Source organism: Sciurus vulgaris (genome assembly GCF_902686455.1).
Source record: "Sciurus vulgaris genome assembly, chromosome: 2".
Lineage (NCBI taxonomy): Eukaryota > Metazoa > Chordata > Mammalia > Rodentia > Sciuridae > Sciurus > Sciurus vulgaris.
The window spans coordinates 38,630,685-38,650,021 of NC_136462.1; the positions used below are offsets into that span (position 1 = coordinate 38,630,685).

The 19,337-nt window shown below is 49.1% G+C and overlaps 1 protein-coding gene across 3 annotated transcripts in view; it reads left to right on the plus strand.

The window, feature by feature from the left end:
* Positions 1-19,337, plus strand: part of SPTB (spectrin beta, erythrocytic) — a 116,150-nt gene that overhangs the window by 71,738 nt on the left and 25,075 nt on the right. For all 3 annotated transcript variants that reach the window (XM_079127069.1, XM_079127070.1, XM_079127071.1), the window contains exons 10-22: positions 256-373; positions 1,033-1,191; positions 2,201-2,503; positions 3,200-3,350; positions 4,026-4,896; positions 5,895-6,032; positions 11,340-12,096; positions 12,536-12,738; positions 12,843-12,933; positions 14,058-14,204; positions 16,054-16,321; positions 16,689-16,891; positions 17,380-17,469. In XM_079127069.1, the coding sequence (XP_078983195.1) occupies positions 256-373; positions 1,033-1,191; positions 2,201-2,503; positions 3,200-3,350; positions 4,026-4,896; positions 5,895-6,032; positions 11,340-12,096; positions 12,536-12,738; positions 12,843-12,933; positions 14,058-14,204; positions 16,054-16,321; positions 16,689-16,891; positions 17,380-17,469 (3,499 nt within the window). The remainder of the gene's footprint in view (positions 1-255; positions 374-1,032; positions 1,192-2,200; positions 2,504-3,199; positions 3,351-4,025; positions 4,897-5,894; positions 6,033-11,339; positions 12,097-12,535; positions 12,739-12,842; positions 12,934-14,057; positions 14,205-16,053; positions 16,322-16,688; positions 16,892-17,379; positions 17,470-19,337) is intronic.

A 19,337-nucleotide genomic window follows, 5' to 3' on the forward strand; every position in this document is an offset into this window, starting at 1 on the left:
GAGTGCTATGGTAGCCATTGTGTTTTCTCTCATATGCATTATGAAAACCCAAACCCACTAAGATCTCCCTTGGTAAGAATGATAGATGTTTTAACAGGTAAGCAGACCTCTTGCTTCCCTTTACCTTTCCTTTGTTTTAAAATGAAATGCACTTTGCTATCCAAGATCCAAGAGGCTCTGGCTCCTGTTGACTTCAGCAAGCAATTTGGCCATGAGGATCACCACACCAATTTCCTATCTCTGTTTTCTTGACAGGTTTCAGGAGAAGGGGAACCTGGAAGTCCTACTTTTTACTATCCAGTCTCGGATGAGAGCTAACAATCAGAAAGTGTATACGCCCCACGATGGGAAACTAGTGTCTGACATCAACCGGGTACCGTGGTGTTTTCTATTATGCATTCTCAGTGGGTTGGTTGAGCTCCTGATGTGGGCGTGGGGAATGGCCCCTGGAAGAGGTTAAACCAAGTCAATTTGTTTAGTGGTATTAGGTGCTTACTGGCTATTTGGGGGAGTGATTCTGAGAGATCAAATTCTACCCACCATCTTTTGGTTCGGTGCCATGTTCGAACACCCAGAACCATTCTTTGGAGCCAGCTGCATATCCTGTCACCTATAGAACCTTGAATTTATCTTTCAATGTGGAATATTAATTATTTATAACAGAAGGAAAATGCCTTATGATGTTTCCAGGGATTAGAGACTTAATACTATCTGGAAGTTCTAATAGATTGGAGATAACCATTTAGTATTAGCTGAGCTTCCAGAGAATTGGAAAACACAATATTAGGTCAAGAGTCTGAGGCAGATTTAGGGGAAGAGGGAAGAGGGAGGTCATGACCAGTGCTCTTTGACTCTTTGGTTGGCCCAGACTTGAAGCCATAGCACTGTTAATGAACTTTAAACTGCCACCACCTCACCCAAGAGCATTGAGATTTACCTAGATTCCTGAAATCACTCTGTCTGGTGAAAGAGATGGGAGGCCAAACCCACCTGTTTCTCCTGCCCCAAGAATTCTCTTTCTGCCCGGCACAGGCTTGGGAAAGTCTGGAAGAAGCTGAGTACCAGAGGGAGCTGGCCCTGAGGAGTGAGCTCATTCGACAGGAGAAGCTGGAGCAGCTGGCCCGGCGCTTTGACAGAAAGGCTGCCATGAGAGAGACGTGGCTCAATGAAAACCAGCGCCTTGTGACCCAGGTAATGGGGATGCACTTGGGGATGGCAGGAAAGGAGAAGTGCTTCAGAGCCCCTAGCTCTCAACTGGCCTGGAGCCTGAAAGCCCTCTCGACAGCAGCTGAATAAGCCTCTCCTCATCCTTGCTTCCCAGCTGCTTGTAATTGGCTGGATCAAGAATTGTTTCTGAGGAAGAAGTCTCTAGAATTTATTAAGTCTATCATTTTTTTTTCTGTGCTGGGGATTCAACCAAGGGCTTCACACATGCTAGGCAAGCACTCTATCACTGAGCCATATACTCCCAGCCTATGTTAAATTTCCTTTTTAGGAAAGAGCCTCAAAGTCCAGCAGTGACCCCTAAAGTTATATGGTCTGTAGCAGCAACAAAATTGGGGGTCAGAGTTGACATTAAATGATGGTTCTCTGGGAAAGGTGAAATCAGGGTATGTTTGTCTGTATCACACGCACCTTTTGGAATCTGGCCTCTAGGCTTGGGACATATTTTACCAGCTAAGAATGGACCCCAGGGCTGATTCTCCACCAGAGCATCTGTTCCCTCCCACTTAGAGCTTAGAGTGAAATTAAATTCTGTCCAGAAAGGGGGTAGCGAGTATACTGAGAGCAATGGAGAGTGTACGTGCGCCCCAGATAGCACAAGGGTAAACCATCTGTTCGCAGCTTTGTGGCTTCTGAGAGCAAGCAGTCCCTCCTACCCAGAATCAGACAGGTCCTTTCTTGGCAGGGAGTGCCAGCAGGCCACCAGAGCTCTGCTAGTAATATGCCTGTAGCATCTCCCACGTATGTGGCACAGAGAATAAAATAAGGGACTGCTTTAAAAGGTTCTTGCAAGACATTTCATTTTTGGAACTTGGCTCTGATAAGATCGACTGCCAAAAGACAGCAGACTGTCTCCTTGTCGAGAATGCGCTTTCCCACCCAGCCACTGCACTGAAGAGACCGGCTTTCTCTCTGCATTTGGGAATGAACTCAGGGGAATCTGATTGAACTGCCTGTATTTTCCCCTGGGGTATAGGATAACTTTGGGTACGATCTGGCAGCTGTGGAGGCTGCTAAGAAGAAGCACGAGGCCATTGAGACTGACACAGCTGCCTATGAAGAGCGGGTGAAGGCCCTGGAGGACCTGGCCCAGGAGCTGGAGAAGGAGAATTACCACGACCAGAAGCGCATCATGGCCCGTAAAGACAATATCCTGCGCCTGTGGAGCTACCTGCAGGAGCTGCTGCGGTCCCGGCGCCAGAGGCTCGAGACCACCCTGGCCCTGCAGAAGCTCTTTCAGGACATGCTGCACAGCATCGACTGGATGGATGAGATCAAGGTGGGTCCCAGGGACCACCTACCCCTTCCCCCACCCTGGTGACCCCAAGTGGGTTCACCATGGGCCTCAGTGGCCCTACAGTGAGCATATGCTTGCTTAGATGCCACCTAACCAGTCACATCCCTGAATCAAAATGAAGAAACTGAGGCAGTAGAGTGTCAGCAGCCTCTGCCTGTCTGCTGGTTGGCTCATTCTGCTCCATCCAGGCAGCTGTCACCAGCCCAAGTGCACAGTATTCCCAGTGACCAAGAAATCTTGGGTTTGTGGTCACACATGGGCCAGCCTGCCAGGTCAAGAAGAGACGATGTTAATCAGGAGCCTGGAGAATCAGGCTCTCAGTAATTACAATATGACACTGGTAGCGTAGGGCCAACCAAAATCTGAATTCTCCTCTCTACCACAGTGGGTCTTGACTGAGGAAGCACATCAGGCTGACTGTGGAGTACATCCACAGGCGCCAAGCCTTGAGACTGATGCAGTAGATGAGTGTGGGGCTTGGGCTTTCCGTAGGACCATCCATGGATGATGCAGATGGGCACCCTCAGTAGGAACTCCTGGTCTGTAATTTCTTCTGTCCTGAGCAGAAGCCATGTTCCTACTACATCTGTCTCCACCAGCTCAGATACCTGGACATGCCCTTTGAAGGGGCCCCATCTCTTCACTTCTCCTTGTCCACTCTACCCTGTCTTCCGCCAGGCTCACCTTTTGTCTGCTGAGTTTGGGAAGCACTTGTTGGAGGTTGAGGACTTGCTACAGAAGCACAAGTTGATGGAGGCTGACATCGCCATTCAAGGGGACAAAGTGAAGGCCATCACCGCAGCCACCCTGCAGTTCACTGAGGGGAAAGGTGAGCCCCAGGGTATCTCCTCTGTTGAGCCCCATGCTCTGGCCTGGGCTCTGGCCTGGCACCCCACCTTGGATGAATCTTTAGAATTTTGCTTCTTTCATCAAGTAATGGTGCATGAAGCTTGAGGACAGCAGAGCTCTCCACAGAGCAGGCAACTGCTTTGGTAATCATACTGAGAAAGGCATTCATAGCACCACTAAGACATCATCCATCTTCCATTCTCTCTGCTAGTTCATTATGTCTGAGACCATTTAAGTTTTTAGTTTCTGTTCTTAAATAGACAATATCACTGCCTCCTTAAAATATCTTTCTTAACTTTTTAATAAATACTATCCTGCCATGGACCTGGAATGTAGCTCAATGGTAGAGTACTTGCCCAGCACACACAAGGCCCTGAGTTCAATCCTCAATACTATAACTAAATAAAGTTGTATCATGCATTGCTACTGAGAACTGATTTAACTTTTAATCTCCTTTATTCCTAAAGTTTAGTGGGAACCAATTGTAAAGAATTTGGCCTGACCTCTGAGTAACTGGGAACCCCGGCATCCAATCCCAAAGCCCCACCAAGATAGAAGCTTCGAGAGTGTATGGTTCCAACCTGGCAACTGATCTGAAGGTTGCCCATAAATAAAGTCTTCTCTCTCTTCAGCCTCCCTCTTCCTATTCCTCCAGGGTACCAACCTTGCGACCCCCAGATCATCCAGGACCGTGTCAGTCACCTGGAGCAGTGTTTCAGGGAGCTGAGTGACATGGCAGCTGGGCGGAAGGCACAGCTAGAGCAGTCCAAGAGGCTCTGGAAGTTCTTCTGGGAGATGGATGAGGCCGAGAGCTGGATCAAGGAGAAAGAGCAGATCTACTCCTCCTTGGACTATGGCAAGGACCTGACCAGCGTGCTCATTTTGCAGCGCAAACACAAAGCCTTCGAGGATGAGCTGCGCGGGCTGGATGCCCATCTGGAGCAGATTTTCCAGGAGGCTGAAGGCATGATTGCACACAAGCAGTTTGGGTACCCGCAGATTGAGGCCCGCGTCAAGGAGGTGTCAGGCCAATGGGACCAGCTGAAGGAGCTGGCTGCCTTTCGCAAAAAGAATCTCCAGGATGCAGAGAACTTCTTCCAGTTCCAGGGTGATGCAGATGACCTGAAGGCCTGGCTGCAAGATGCCCACCGGCTGCTCTTGGGTGAAGATGTGGGGCAGGATGAAGGGGCCACGCGGGCCCTGGGGAAGAAGCACAAGGACTTCCTAGAGGAGCTGGAAGAGAGCCGTGGGGTAATGGAGCACCTGGAACAGCAGGCCCAGGGCTTCCCCCAAGAATTCCGGGATTCCCCGGATGTGACCAACAGGCTACAGGCCCTCCGGGAGCTCTACCAGCAGGTGGTGGCCCAGGCAGACTTGCGTGGGCAGAGGCTGCAGGACGCCTTGGACCTGTACACAGTGTTTGGGGAGACAGATGCCTGTGAGCTGTGGATGGGCGAGAAGGAAAAGTGGCTGACTGAGATGGAAATACCAGACACCCTGGAGGACCTGGAGGTCGTGCAGCACAGGTCAGGTGGCTTAGCCTCTGCTCACCTCCCCAGCCAAGGCTCCCCTCTAGGTCAGCAGGGGGCTCTGAGAGGCCATGGGATGTTCTTGGTGCAAAGTCCAGGCAGCAGGAGCCATGAGTTCTGTTCTGGCTTTGTGGCCTTGGCGCTTCACCCACAGAGGCATGGGGTTCCTCAGGGATTTGCTAGTCCAGTTACTCAGTTACTTCTCAGCTATAGCAGCTTTGCTCAATGAACCGTATGTGGAAAGTAGAGCTTATCAGAATAAAGGGACTAAGAAGTTAGGACTGACCAGCTCTAACTTTCTGTGGCAGTCCCTAAGCCACAGAACTCCAAGAGGCTGCAGAGACCAGTTTGTAAATACCAGGCTGCAAGGCACCCTAACTTCTGGTGTTCTGACTCCAGCAGCCCTCTGGAAGGGGAGGCATGCTCAGTGTGTGCATAGAGAAGCAGCATCTCAGCAGCCTAAGCTCAGAATCCGGGGATGGAGGAGGATAGAGGCTGCTCCCCAGAGCAGTACTCGGGTGGCCCTGCACTGATGATGGAAGGTCCTGGGCTCTTACCCAAGAAGGCCGACCTTCATAATCACAAAGCCCATTCCCCTTGGCAGCTCTCCCTTACCTACCCAGTAATGGAGCACCTAGCTGCAGAGGGTATCCTTTGGGTCAGGGTATCAGGGTAGTGGAACCAGGTCCAAGAACAGCAACCTGGATGGTGGAATCATGGCACTGAGTGATTGACTCCTCTCCCATACACACACCGTAATCTCTTCAGAGTCCTCCCTCCCTTCACACCTCTCTGTGGAGCCAGAAGTAGTAGTAAGTAACCAACCTTCTCCCACCTGGTGCAGGAAATGCTAACCCATGGATTTGAACCCATGAACCAGAAAAGAAGGGTATGCTAGAATACCTGTCCCCTTTTCCCGCACACCTGGACAAATGCTTTTAGGAGGTAGAATGAGAAAGCACCTTACTGCTCTTCATTTTCTCTGTCCCTATCAGGTTTGACCTCCTGGACCAGGAGATGAAGACTTTGAAGGGTCAGATCGATGGTGTGAACCTCGCCGCCAACAGCCTGGTGGAGAGTGGCCACCCACGCAGCGGGGAAGTGCAGCGGTACCAGGACCACCTGAATACCAGGTCAGGTGTGGGTAGGGCTTGGGCTGGGGGCACTTTCTCCCGCACCTGACACACCCCTGGTAGCTATGCTCTGCCACCTTTGTACCTTCAGTGTGCCTGTCTTTCTCAGCCAGTCTTATACCTAGACCTGGGGCTGTGCATGGAGGAGACAGGTGGGCAGCAGGGTGAGCATCCAGGAGGAGAGGCACCTTCACAGAGCTCTGATGGCTGCCGCTGGATAGAAGAGGGTATAGACACTGGCCCTGAAGGGGACGTTCTGAGTGTGTTTAGATTAGCTATGTGGTTCTCACGCCATATTTCCCTGGACATCCTTGGGCAGGGTAAATTGCTTTCTGAGAGCTCTTAAGTACTGTCCATAAAAGAATGCTCCTGCCTGGGCCAAATGCAGATAATAAGGCTGGCTTGAATGAAGAGGAGAATTAGCAGGGAGCCTCGAGCAAGCTTCATGGTTGGAACAAAAAACAGGCCCCGAGGAGCCTTTAGAGAGGGGGTGCTTTAGTGCAGGGTGTAATTTCCCGTTAGTTCTTGGAGGATCTTTGAGGACAGAGCAAATGTCCACAGTCCCTGTTTTTACCCTGGGCTCTGCACACACTGCCATGTGCTCCTCACTTAGGCTTGAGCCTTGCTCTGCCTGTGGTAATCTGGAAGATGGGCTTAGGGAAGACGTCCCCCCCACCTTGTAAAGAAATGGACCCGCGCAGTGGAGATTCCACTGAGGGCCCGATGGGAAGCAGCAGGGAGTGGAATTGACACTTTGAAGTCACTAGAATGGGGTTGATTGTCTCAGCATCCAAGGATGAAGACAGTAGTTAGGAGGTCCCTTTGTAAGTCTGATGTTTATACAGAGCAGGGAGACACCTCTTCACTCTTTAAGCTTGTTAGGTAAATGGTTGTGTGTGAGAGAGGAGAGAAAGGAGATTGAAAGATTGAAGGACTGAGAGATTATTGTAGCTGCTGCTTAACTGAGGAAATTTGAGCAGTCCAAATCAAAGAAATTTCCAGATAGGAAGAACTTGTCAGCTATACAATGAGCTAAAGACAGAGACTATTGATCTTTACAGACCCCTAACACATGCCTCATCCCAAGTGAAAAATATCAAGGTGATTCTGAAGCATTAAATGGTAAGATAGTTCTGTATTAAGGTGGAGAGTTGAAAAGGCCCGAGAAGTCATCTGGTCTACCAGGGATGGGAAGTCCTGCAACTCACCAAGCAACTCACCCATTTTGGGGCAACTCCTTTTGGTTAGAGAACCTGACTTCACATTGAGTGGAAATTGCCTCCTGGAATTCATACACGTGGCTTTTGTACACTCTGCTGCTTAGAGATGTCAAAGCTTTCCTGATTCATCTTCCATGTATAACTTTTCAAATATTTTTCAAAATAACAGTTCTACTCCTCCACTCCAGTCCTACTTCCCTGCATCTGTTCTTCTCTATCAATGTGCTTCTCCCCTGGTACGTATCCTGTCTATCCTTTAGGCCTGTGCAAGTTCATCTCCTTCCCATTTTCCTAGATGAAAAATGATCTTTCCCTCCTTTGCCCTGGTTCCAAGCTTCACATCCTACGTTGTATTATAATTACAGTCACACATCACTTAACACAGGAATACACTCCAAGAAATGAGTCATTCAGCAATTTCATCATCATGTGAACATTGTGGAGTGTACTTATGTAAACTTAAATGGTATAGACTACAACACACCTGTGCTCTAAGAGCGTGCCCACGCACGTGTGTGTATTGTAGTCTATTGTTCCTAGAACCATGATGAACAAAACAATTTGAGATCAAATCATGCACAAGAAAAAATTATGCAATCAACAGACGTGGTAAACATGAAATGTTTGAGGCTGCTGCTAGCTAACACAGCATACTGTTTCACAGGAAACTTTTACAAGCAGAAGGAACACATTCTAAAATAACATGAAGAAGTATGTACAGTAAATAAGTAACATAGAGCCAGGGGAGTTGCTCAGTGGTACGGCACTTGTCTACATGGGTGAGGCCCTGGGTTCAATACTCAGCACCACAAAAAAATACTGCTGAGTAACATAGTCTTTTATTATTATTATCAAGTATTATGTACTGTGCATAATTGTATATGCTATAGTTTTATACAACTGGCAGTGCAGTAGGTCTTATGCCAGCATCACCACAAGCTTCTGGGTGACATGTTGCACTGTGACTTTTTGACAGCTCCAGTGACTCTAAGTGGGAGGAACCACAAAAGAAATGTCATTATTATATGCATGACTGTACTTGGGAGCTGAAGGACTTTCCTACTTTTCCTATAAGCAAAGAAAGGGCTGTATCTCTGTCTATGCCCACAATGTTTTGCATACCAAACACATTCTGGCCTGAGGCTCACTCTGTGAGGAATATTCTTCTCCCAGATAGCCACTTGGCCTACTTTCCTCCATTCTCAGGCCTCGCCTCTGCTGGAGCCTCCCTGACTCCACCCCATGAAAGAAGCACATCTCTCCTCACCAGTCCTCTTGGCCTCTGTACCATAATCTGGCTTTATTTTTTTTTTCTTGGTATGTAATCACCCTTGTGGATTACAGATGCATTTATTCATCTCTGCCCACTTGAGTGAGACAAAGATTTTGCTCTGTTCTTTGCCATATTCTGGGTGCCCAGGTCAGTGTACCACACACAGCAAGTGAAAGTTGTCTGACGCTTAGTGAATGAGTGAACAACGACAAAGCTGAACTATTTCTGCCTACTTGGCACATATGAGTCATTCAAATGCTCATCAAATGTGTGATCATCTTCACTCTGCATTCTAGTTAACTAAGATTTTTCTTAAAAGTCTTGGGCCCAGGACCAAACCTGAACTCCCAGTGTTGCCTGATGCCAGTAACTAGAGTGACTGCACCAACTCCCTCCTTGGAGATGGTGCGATGTAAGAGGGAGGTGTGGGTTGGGAGGAAGCCTAGACCTAAACCCCAGCTCTCTCCTCATGTGACTTCACTTGGGGCCACATGGAGGCCACACAGGAAAATCCCTGTGGGACCTCTTGTCTAAGGGCACAGCCAGACCCTCTTGCAGAAGTGCCTCACTGTCCATTCCCCATGATTTCACACCAACTTGGAGAAAGCCTTCCGCTCCTTTTCCCTGACTTCCAAGCCTTGGAGCAGCCTCTGTGTGCGAGGCACAGAATGCCCCAGAGTGCAGGGACTCACCATCTAGGGGGAGAGCTGAGAAGTCCTCAGGCTCTTGCTCTTCTTGCTTAAGGTCTTCCCAGTCCCTTCCCATGGGAAAAACTTCTTTCTGCAGACCTGTCTTTCAGAGCAGACTAGCCCCTGTTGTCCACCTTGGGAATGACACAGTGCCTTCTACCTGGCCCATCTGCCTGTACCCTCTACTTCCATCCCCTGGGTGCTGGGATACGAAGATGAAAGAGAGTCTCAGGGTCCTCTTCTTCCATAGCTGACCCCAGTGGAGGCACGACTCATATGGCCTCTGTGAAGCCTGCCCCCATCTGCTCATCGCTCCTCAAGCTCCCTTCACCCTCTCTGCCTTGTGCGTGAGTCCTTTATACCACAGATATTTTGTGAGCTTGGCTTATTTTTTCTCAAAATCATATACTCCACAGGTCAAGATCTGGTTTTGTCAGTATTCTCCCAAAGTCTAATATAATGCATCTTTCCCTTGTGGGTAATTCAAGAGAGATGGGTTCAATCGGTGCATAAGCATTCTCCATTTTCTCATGTGCTTATAGATCGTAATGGCAGAATGAGTAAGCCTGGGCCAGGGAGGCACCTCTGGTAGTCTGGCCTGGCTAATAGGCAATTCTTTTTTTTTTTTTGGTCCTGGGGCTGGGGGGCAGCGGGTACTGAGGATTGAATTCAGGGCCACTCGACCACTGAGCCACATCCCCAGCCCTATCTTGTATTTTTTATTTAGAGATGGGTCTCATCGAGTTGCTTAATGCCTCACTTTTGCTGAGGCTGACTTCAAACTCATGATCCTCCTGCCTCAGCCTCCCAAGCCACTGGCATTACAGATGTGCCCCATAGCGCCCAGCCACAGCCCTTTTTAATATTTTATTTAGAGACAGGGTCTCACTGAGTTGCTTAGGGCCTTGCTAAATTGCTGAGACTGGCTTCGAACTCACAGTCTTTCTGCCTCAGCCTCCCAAGCCACTGGGATTACAGACGTGTGCCACCATGCCTGGCTTAATGGGAAACTCTTTAAAAGAGGCTTATGGTCTGTGGAGCAACCCTGGGTCCCTGGGACATCTGCCAGACCTTAGCTATATTTCCTGGTTTCATAGCAACACTGCACTTGGTGGTTAAGATTACGTTACCCATTTTAATTAAGATCCCAGTCGAAGTCTTCCTCCCTCTCCTCTTTCTCTCCTCTTCCTCTTGCTCTTTTTCTCCAGGCCTCTTTTCTTTTAGGCCCAAGATGAAATTGTTCAGGCCCTAGGGCACTCTGAACATGCCTTGGGTGTCTGCAAAGTTCCTCTAGGCAGCTGGGCACTCTATGTCTTAAAGTATTCCTGAAGTTAATCAAGTAAGCTTTCTAATTATTTTCAACATTTCTAAAACTCTGGGGAAGTTATATACAGATGCTTCCTGACTTATGATGGAGTTACATCTTGAAAAGTCCATTGTCAACTGAAAATACTTTAAGTAGAAAATGCATTTTTGGCCAGGCATAGTGGCACTAGTCCCAGCTACTTGGGGACCTGAAGTGGGAGGATTCTTTGAGTTCAAGACCAGCCTGAGCACCATAGCAAGACCCTGGCTCAAAGAAAGAAAAGCAAATGCATTTCCATGCCTAACCTATCAAACATTCCAGCTTAGAACACAGCACCTTGTAGATTATCCTTTGTTAGCCTCATGGTCTCATGGTTGACCAGGAGCTGCAGTCCACTGCCACTGCCCAGAATCTCCAGAGAATATTGTAATTTATATCAATAGCCCAGGAAAAAATTAAAATTCAAAATATGGTTTCTACTAAATGCCTATTGCTTCTGCACCACTGAAAAATTAAACTTTGTGTTTACCTGAAGTCCAGCGCCTTGACTCACAAGTTCCCTTCCCTGTGGTTGGAATCACATCACTGCTTGCCCCTTGCTGGTCAGAGATCTGAATGTCAGTTAGACATATCTTGAGTAAAATTGGACAAATGAATTTTGCTTGTCCAGATTGTTAGGTAGGTAGTTTTTTTTTTTTTTTTTCAGCATACAAGGTCTATGGTGGAGACTCATTGGACATCTGGGAAGGGATACCTTATGGGAAGAGTTAAGGAACAAGGTATCTCTGTTTCTTCTGGGGCCTCATCCCCCTCTGGCAGGTGGCAGAAATTCCAGACCATGGTGTCAGAGCGGCGGGAAGCGGTGGACTCAGCCCTCCGGGTGCACAACTATTGTGTGGACTGTGAGGAGACCAGCAAGTGGATCATAGACAAGACGAGCGTTGTGGAGTCTACCAAGGACCTGGGGCGGGACCTGGCAGGTGTTATCGCCATCCAGAGAAAGCTGGCAGGGCTGGAGCGTGATGTGGCTGCAATCCAGGCCCGTGTGGGTGCCCTGGAGCGTGAGTCACAGCGGCTGATGGAGTCGCACCCCGAACTGAAGGAGGACATTGGGCGTCGGCAGGCGTACGTGGAGGAGCTGTGGAAGGGCCTGCAGGAAGCCTTGCAGGGCCAGGAGGCCTCGCTGGGGGAAGCCAGCCAGCTGCAGGCCTTCCTGCAGGATCTAGATGACTTCCAGGCCTGGCTGTCCATGGCCCAAAAGATGGTGGCTACTGAGGACATGCCTGAGTCATTCCCAGAGGCTGAGCAGCTCCTGCAGCAGCATAACTCCCTCAAGGATGAAATTGATGGACGCGAAGAAAACTACAAGCAGGTGAAGGCCTCTGGAGAGAAGGTGATCCAAGGCCAGACAGACCCGGAGTACCTGCTTCTAGGTCAGCGACTGGAGGGTCTGGATATCGGCTGGGATGCCCTGTGCCGGATGTGGGAGAGCCGCGGCCGTTCCCTCAAACAGTGCCTCGGCTTTCAGGAGTTTCAGAAAGACGCCAAACAAGCTGAAGCCATCCTCAGCAACCAGGTAGAGAGGCATGCAGGGCTGGGGATGGGGCTCTCTTGGTGCAGCATCACTGGTGGTGAGTCTCCAAATGAGCTACAGAACTCTGGGGCCAAATGGTGCTTTTCTTGGGCTCCTTGTAGCAACTACCTGGGGTGGGGTTGGGGGTCTCTTTCTTCTTCCTCATGTGCCTTTTCCAGCCCTGAGTGCCAAACTGTCTTGTTCTTGGGTCAGTCAGAGGTTAGAGAGGTGAATCTTGTCCTAGGAGGCTACCTTTCCATGTGACTTTAGACACACTGTTCACAAGGTACCCTGGGGTGGGCATAGAGTCTTTTTGCCCAAGTCTTTTTGCCGCCATTCACACCCCAGCCTCTATGACTGCATGTGGTGTTACTGCTTGGCAGGAGCCCTTACCGCTTCCTCAGTTTGTCTTCATGCCTTGTCTGGGAACTTGCTTCAACAGGAATACACTCTGGCTCACTTGGAGCCCCCAGATTCCCTAGAAGCTGCAGAGGCTGGAATTCGCAAGTTCGAGGATTTCTTGATGTCTATGGACAACAACCGGGAAAAGGTCTTGAGTCCTGTGGACTCTGGAAACAAGCTGATCATGGAGGGAAACCTGTACACAGACAAGATCATGGAGAAGGTGCGGCTGATAGAAGACAGGTATTTTTTGCTTAAGAGCTACCCAAACTACCTAGGGGCTTGGGTAAGGCTGGGCAAGGGCCCAGACTCAGCACTTTTGTGATGGGTTTTGGCTTCCTTTCTAGATACCAGAGGAACAATGAGAAGGCCCAGGAGGCCTCCGTTCTTTTGAAAGACAACCTTCAGCTACAGAACTTCCTCCAGAATTGCCAGGAGGTAAGGCCAGCAGGCCAGGCTCGCTTTCCAAGAGATTCCTGTCTAGGAGCAAAGTGTCCTAGAGGTGGGAGGTCACAGGAATCCTTTTCTACCCAGCAGTGGTAGAAGTTCATGAGTGGAAAACTCAGGGTCCTCAGCAGCTTAGGTCATCCTCTCAATCTGCAGTTCCTCGGGACTCCACCCCCAACACCCATCTGAAAAATCATCCTTTGATTTGCCAGGTGTAGAACAGGAATTCTCAAGGAGTAGTCTGAGAATTCCCTATATTGGAATCACCCAGGGCCTAGACAGGGCTGGTCAAGAGCGTGTGACCCTGTGCTTGGGTAATGCCCTGCTGTTTCCATCCGGAAATTTGTAATACTTTTGAACATCTTCATTTTGCCCTGGGCCTTGCAAGTTGTGGAGCTAGTCTTGGACTTCGTTAAAGCAGACACTTAGGCCCCAGTTGAGCACTGATGGATCAGAACCTTAAAGAACAAGAGAGAGAAGTATCCATCTTAAACAAACCTCCCAGTTGGAGACCTGCTGGCTGAGAAGGTCCTTGCTCACCTGGGGCTCATTGTATAAGGAAAGTCTTTAATCTGCCTACCCAAGTCCTTCCATTGATAGGAATTCCCTTGTTAGTGGGGCTTTCCCTGACTTCCTCCCTACGATCCCCCTTCTTCCCAGCCCGGACAATTTTGTTTTCATCTACCTGTGCCTTGGCACAAGGCAAGCTTGGTATGGTGCCAGGACATCTTGGAAGCATTGGATGCTCATCACAGTTCTTTCCTTTCTTGTTAATTATTGGATCCTCCCTGGCCTCTTCCTCACATATCATTTTCTTTGTGTTTATTACTGATTTCTCAACCTACTGTCAAAGAAGGGATTTATCCATCCATCCAGTAAAAACTTACTGAGCTCCTACAATTTGTCAGGCCCTGTGCTAGATTCTGAAAATATGAAGAGAATAAATTATCCCTGGTTGGGCACCACACACTGTCTAGTGAGGAAGACAAGTCTGGGGCCACATGGTAGCCTAGGATTCCAGAGTTAGAGATTAGTTCTCTTCTGTGCTCATGCTTCCTCCCCTTGACCAAAAATGTGCAGTCAGGGACCATCAGGTTTACTCTCTCTGCCCACAGCTTACTCTCTGGATCAATGACAAGTTGCTGACTACTCCGGATGTCTCCTATGATGAAGCACGCAATCTTCACAACAAATGGCTGAAGCACCAGGCATTTATAGCAGAGCTGGATTCCCACCAAGGGTGGCTTGAGAACATTGATGCAGTAAGTAGAATGAGTAGGTGGTGGGCAGCTCACTGCCTTGATATTGTTTTGGTCAGCTTTTTTGTTGCTGGGACCAAAAGAACTGACAACAATTTGAGAGGAGGAAAAGTTTATTTGGTGCTCATGGCTTCAGAGGTCTCAGTCTGTGGATGGCCGACTCCGTTGGTCTGGGCCCAAGATGAGGCAGGACATCATGGCAGAAGAGTGTGGTGGAGGAAGGGCCACCAAGAAGCCAAGAGGTATTTCCTCTCAACAAGGACAAAACGTATACCCTAAAGGTATGCATGCCCCAGGAATTTACCTCCTCCAGCCACACTCTGCCTGCCTTTAGGGGATTAATGCATTGATTAGGTTTAAACTCTCATAACCCAATCATTTCACCTCTAAACTTTCTTGCATTATCTTACATGTGAGCTTTTGGGAGACACCTAGTATCTCAACCATAACAGATATTCATATGAGAATGGGGCTTCGTCCACAGCAGAGACACTGTCCTGAAGCTTGCTGGATAGTATAGAATTTGGCAGTGGAAAAAAAAAAATTCTCTAAATAGTTATTCAATCTTCAGAGATCCTGATTCAGCAAGTCTTGTTAAGTCTGGTCATAACTGGTGCCTCTTCTGTGGGTCACCTGACTTGAGATAGTCCAGGGCAATGAAGATTCACCCCAGTTGGAGCTTCAGCATCTGTGCCAGGACAATAGATGTTTCTATATGCCTTCTATTATCCTTACCAGCATTCCAGTACCATCCCTGTTCAGGGTCAGCAGAATACATGAAATGATCAGTCCAAGGAAGCTAATCCTCATTGTTTGGAAAAATGCCAGGAAGCAGTCATTCATAGCCCTCACAGTGCTATAGAGGGTCCCTTCTAATGGGCTTGCACGGTAACAGGGGTTAGATCTGGGACTCATGTCCCTTTGCTCTGCTTCTGTGGCTGTCCAGGAAGAAGCAGACCCCTAGGGTCCACACAAAGCCATGCTGTATAGCAGTTAATGATGCAGCCTCTGGAGCCAGATTATCTGGCTTCTTTGCCTCCCTGGGCCTCAGATTCCTCTCTGAAATGAGGATAATAACAGCACTTAAGCAATGGAGTTATGAGTCCTGAATACTTGAGGACAAATAATGCACTTAAGATAGTATTTGGCAATTGTAAGACTCTCGATAAGCCAGGTACGGTGGCACATGCCTGTAATCCCAGTGACTCAGGAGGCTGAGGCAGGAGGATCAAAAGTTCAAAGTCAGCCTCAGCAACTTAGCAAAACCCTATCTCAAAATAAAAAATTAAAAGAGCTGGGAATGTAGCTCAGTAGTAAAATGCCTCTGGGTTCAATTGCCAGAACCAAATAAATAAATAAATACTATAAATACAATAAAAATAAAAGATTCTCAAAAACATTGACTACTGTTAGCAGAATATGTCTCTAGGCACAAGTCCTATCACATGGTATGCACCCAAAAAAATGCTTTTATATAGGTGAAAACCAGATAAGGCAACCTTAATAATTAAAGGTATCGCCAAAGGTTAGCTTCAACCTCTGGAACTCAGGAATGCTTGTACCTGGATAGATCATGAATCGTTTATGTTTTCAGTACCAGTTGAACCCTATCTGCAGCCCCCCACACAGTGGTCTCCCTGAATCATTTGCCCTCAACACCGCTCTCCCTGCCCTGCTCTCCCCTGCCAATGACTCCAAGGGTTCAGAGTCCGTTCCAGTGGAACCTTACCGAATCAAGTTCTGTGCTAATTCTTACTGACCTCGCATCCCAAAACCCCTTGCAATGCCTGGAATGGGGCTGCTTGTAGGCCACCGAGATCTCAGAGGGTGCACTATCCCCATTTCCCCTCAGGAAGGAAGGCAACTGAAGGAGGAGAAGCCCCAGTTTGAGGCTGTGGTGTCCCAGAGGCTGGACACATTGCACCGACTCTGGGATGAGCTGCAGGCCATCACCAAGGAGAAGACCCAACATCTCTCAGCCGCCAGGAGCTCTGACCTGCGCTTGCAGACCCACGCTGACCTCAACAAATGGATCAGCGCCATGGAGGACCAGCTGCGGTCAGATGATCCGGGCAAGGACCTGACCAGCGTCAACAGGATGTTGGCTAAGTTGAAGGCACGTGAGCAGGCTGTAGACTCAAATCATTAAACTAGAGAGGATCTTGGGGAGAAAATCTGAAAGCATAAAGCAAGTACCTTTGTTCTTCCTGGTGGACTTGCTCTATCATGCAAACGTGTCTTAGGATTCCTAATCTGTCCCCTACCCTTTTGGCAGTGACAAGGTTCCAATCAAAGGATGCATGAGAAGTACAGGGCAGGCCCTCAGCAGAGGGAAGGATGAATGAGGACTTCCAGGGGGGCTTCTTGGAGGAGTCTGAGCTCAAACTGGGGCTTACAGGATGGGCGAGGGATGGATAGATGAAGAGCAAGAAGGGGCTGCCCAGGTGCTGAGGCCAGTGCTGTGCTGTCCCTTTGTGTCTCAGAGAGTAGAGGACCAGGTGAATGTGCGGAAGGAGGAGCTGCAGGAGCTGTTTGGCCAGGCACCCTTATTGGGAGAAGAAGCGGGAGACGCTGACCTGAGCATCGAGAAACGATTCCTGGACCTCCTGGAACCCCTGGGGCAGAGGAGGAAGCAGCTGGAATTATCCAGAGCCAAGCTGCAGATCAGCCGCGACTTAGAGGATGAGACGGTGCGTGGGCTGCAGCCTCTCCACCCCCAAGGGCTGAGCCGCCAGCTGCTACCAGGGTTAGCTGGCCGCTGCCCACAGCAGTCCTTGGCAGCAGATACTGGTCATCTCACCCACTTATTTCAGAGGGTTACTGTGATGATTACATTAACTAGGAAAGCAAAGCCAGTGCATTTTGAATGGTAACTCAGTGGTCCCTGGCTGCCTTTGATGGTAATGACATGGGATTTGGGTTCAGACAGGCTTGGGCTCAAGATCCAGCCTCAAGTGCTTTCTCATAGTCTGACCAGGAGCAAGTTATTTGGAACCTTAGTTCAAAGTATCAGAACATTCCCATCTAGAAAATGGAAGGAAGAAAAAAAAACAAAAACAAAAATTCTAATGGGTGTTGGGAGGAACTAAGGAGACATGGCTGGCAATGCACTGTCCAGTTCTTGGGAGGAGGCAGCTGTGATTGTCATCAGCTGTCCCTCTGCCTTTTGTCTCTGCAGCTCTGGGTAGAAGAGAGGCTGCCATTGGCCCAGTCAGCCGACTATGGCACTAACCTGCAAACGGTGCAGCTGTTCATGAAGAAGAACCAGGTAAGTCCTGCCTCACCTGGTCAGTGCACCTGCCTCTCCTGATCCTGCCTGGCTCTGATCCCGGAAGGTCAGCCATAGCAGATTATTGCTTCCATTGGGGACTTGGGATCCCTCAACTGTACTTGATGTCTCACTGCAGAAAGAGCAGGGAGAATTCTGGGAGGATCACAGAGGAAAGAGCAATTGTGGTACTTGGGGACTTGGGGTCATTCAGACTCCATCAGGCTCAAGGTGGGTGCAGGATCCCCCGAGGTCCTGGCCTGGATTTAATGCATTTTCAGTTCTGAATTCACTGGCCTTCCCAAGAGAAGCTCATAACTCCTGGGTTTTCTCCTCTGACACTGCCTTGTCCTCTTCTTGGGCTGAGCTTGGAAAGTGTGCTGTCATCAAGGTACATAGACCCCACTTCTCTGGACACAGAAGGATGCTTTGGGGAGCTCAAACCCCATTAGAAAGCTGCTGAAAAAAAAGAAAGAAAGCTGCTGAACTTTAACTTGGAGTCCTAGAAGCAAACATCCAACTGATGTTCAGTTCTCTGAGGCCAGACTAGACTCTGATCACAATCCTGGACACAGCACATGCCAAACACTTCCTCTGTGTCAGGGCAGTAGAGGGAGCCTGAATTTTCAAGGAAGCCAGGTGGGTAGGGTCACAGTGGCTTCATGCGTGGCCAGGAGCTGGTCTCAGTCCCTTCTCTTGGGAGACTCCCTTTTGCTGTCTGGTCAGCTCTCTGAATTAACAGGGAGAACCCAGGAACTTAGGTCCCAGAGAAGAGCAATGTGTTCCAGAGTGCCACGTCAGTGCTGCGGCTCTTGGGGAAGGGAGGTCATGGCACAGCACACCCTTCCTTCAAAATAGTGCTGCCGACTTCTGCTCACAGGATGTTGGAGCCCAGCAATTGTGCAAAGGCATGAACCGTATTCAAAGAGGTTTCTCCAAAGTTCCCTGGAACCCTTTGCTTCCAGGTGACATGATCTAGTACCAAGGCTCCAGTGCTGTATGCAGGGACTTGGGCTAGAAGATGGTGAGATTCAGGCTCAGTTAATGCCACAGCCTTCAGTCATAGGACGAAGTCTGGTGGGAGAAAGTGTCCTTGGGCCCTCTGTTTCCTCAGTTGTGCGGATGAGCCAGCTCTAGCTTTTCCAACACTGAAGACTTTTGAGCCTGTTGAGCCTCAGGAAGTATTAATGCCCAGAGGTTTCCAACTCCCCTGACTGGCAGTTCTATTTCAGGAAAAGGACAAGATACAGATGGGGTTCCTCTAACCAAGAAGGGAAGGAACCTCTTTTGAGAGTGTGCCTGCCCTAGTAAAGACTGTTTGGGGCTGGGCGACTAAAGCACAAAGCCATGTATAACTTCCTCCCTGAACACCCTCTGTGGCAGTGGTTCTAACTTCAGTGCCGGTGCCGTTGGCCTGGGGGGATTGTTCAACACAGTTTCTCCGGCTCCACCCGGATCCAGAGTCAGACTCAGGGGTGGAACCTGATGCTTTGTATTTCTGGCAAGGTTCCAGATGCAGCCAGTTGGGGCCTTCACTTTGAGAACCACTGCTCTAGCCGCTGTCCTTTACAGTCAGAACAAATCCTGCAAGGTGGCTGCACATTAAAGTCACCTGGGGACATTTAAACATACAAAGACTAGGTCTCAATTAATTCATTTCTCTGTGAGTGGGGCCCTGGCTGTACCTGTTTTTCTGGAGTATTCAATGTGCCATCAGGATTAAGAACCATCGCCACGCCTGGTCTGGCTCCTGCCTACCTAAATCACATCTCTTACTCCATTCAGCCTCCTTCACTAGCTCTCCTCTTCCAACCGTGCAGCATTACACAGTCCAGGCTCCTTTCTACCCCAGGGCCTTTGCATGGGTT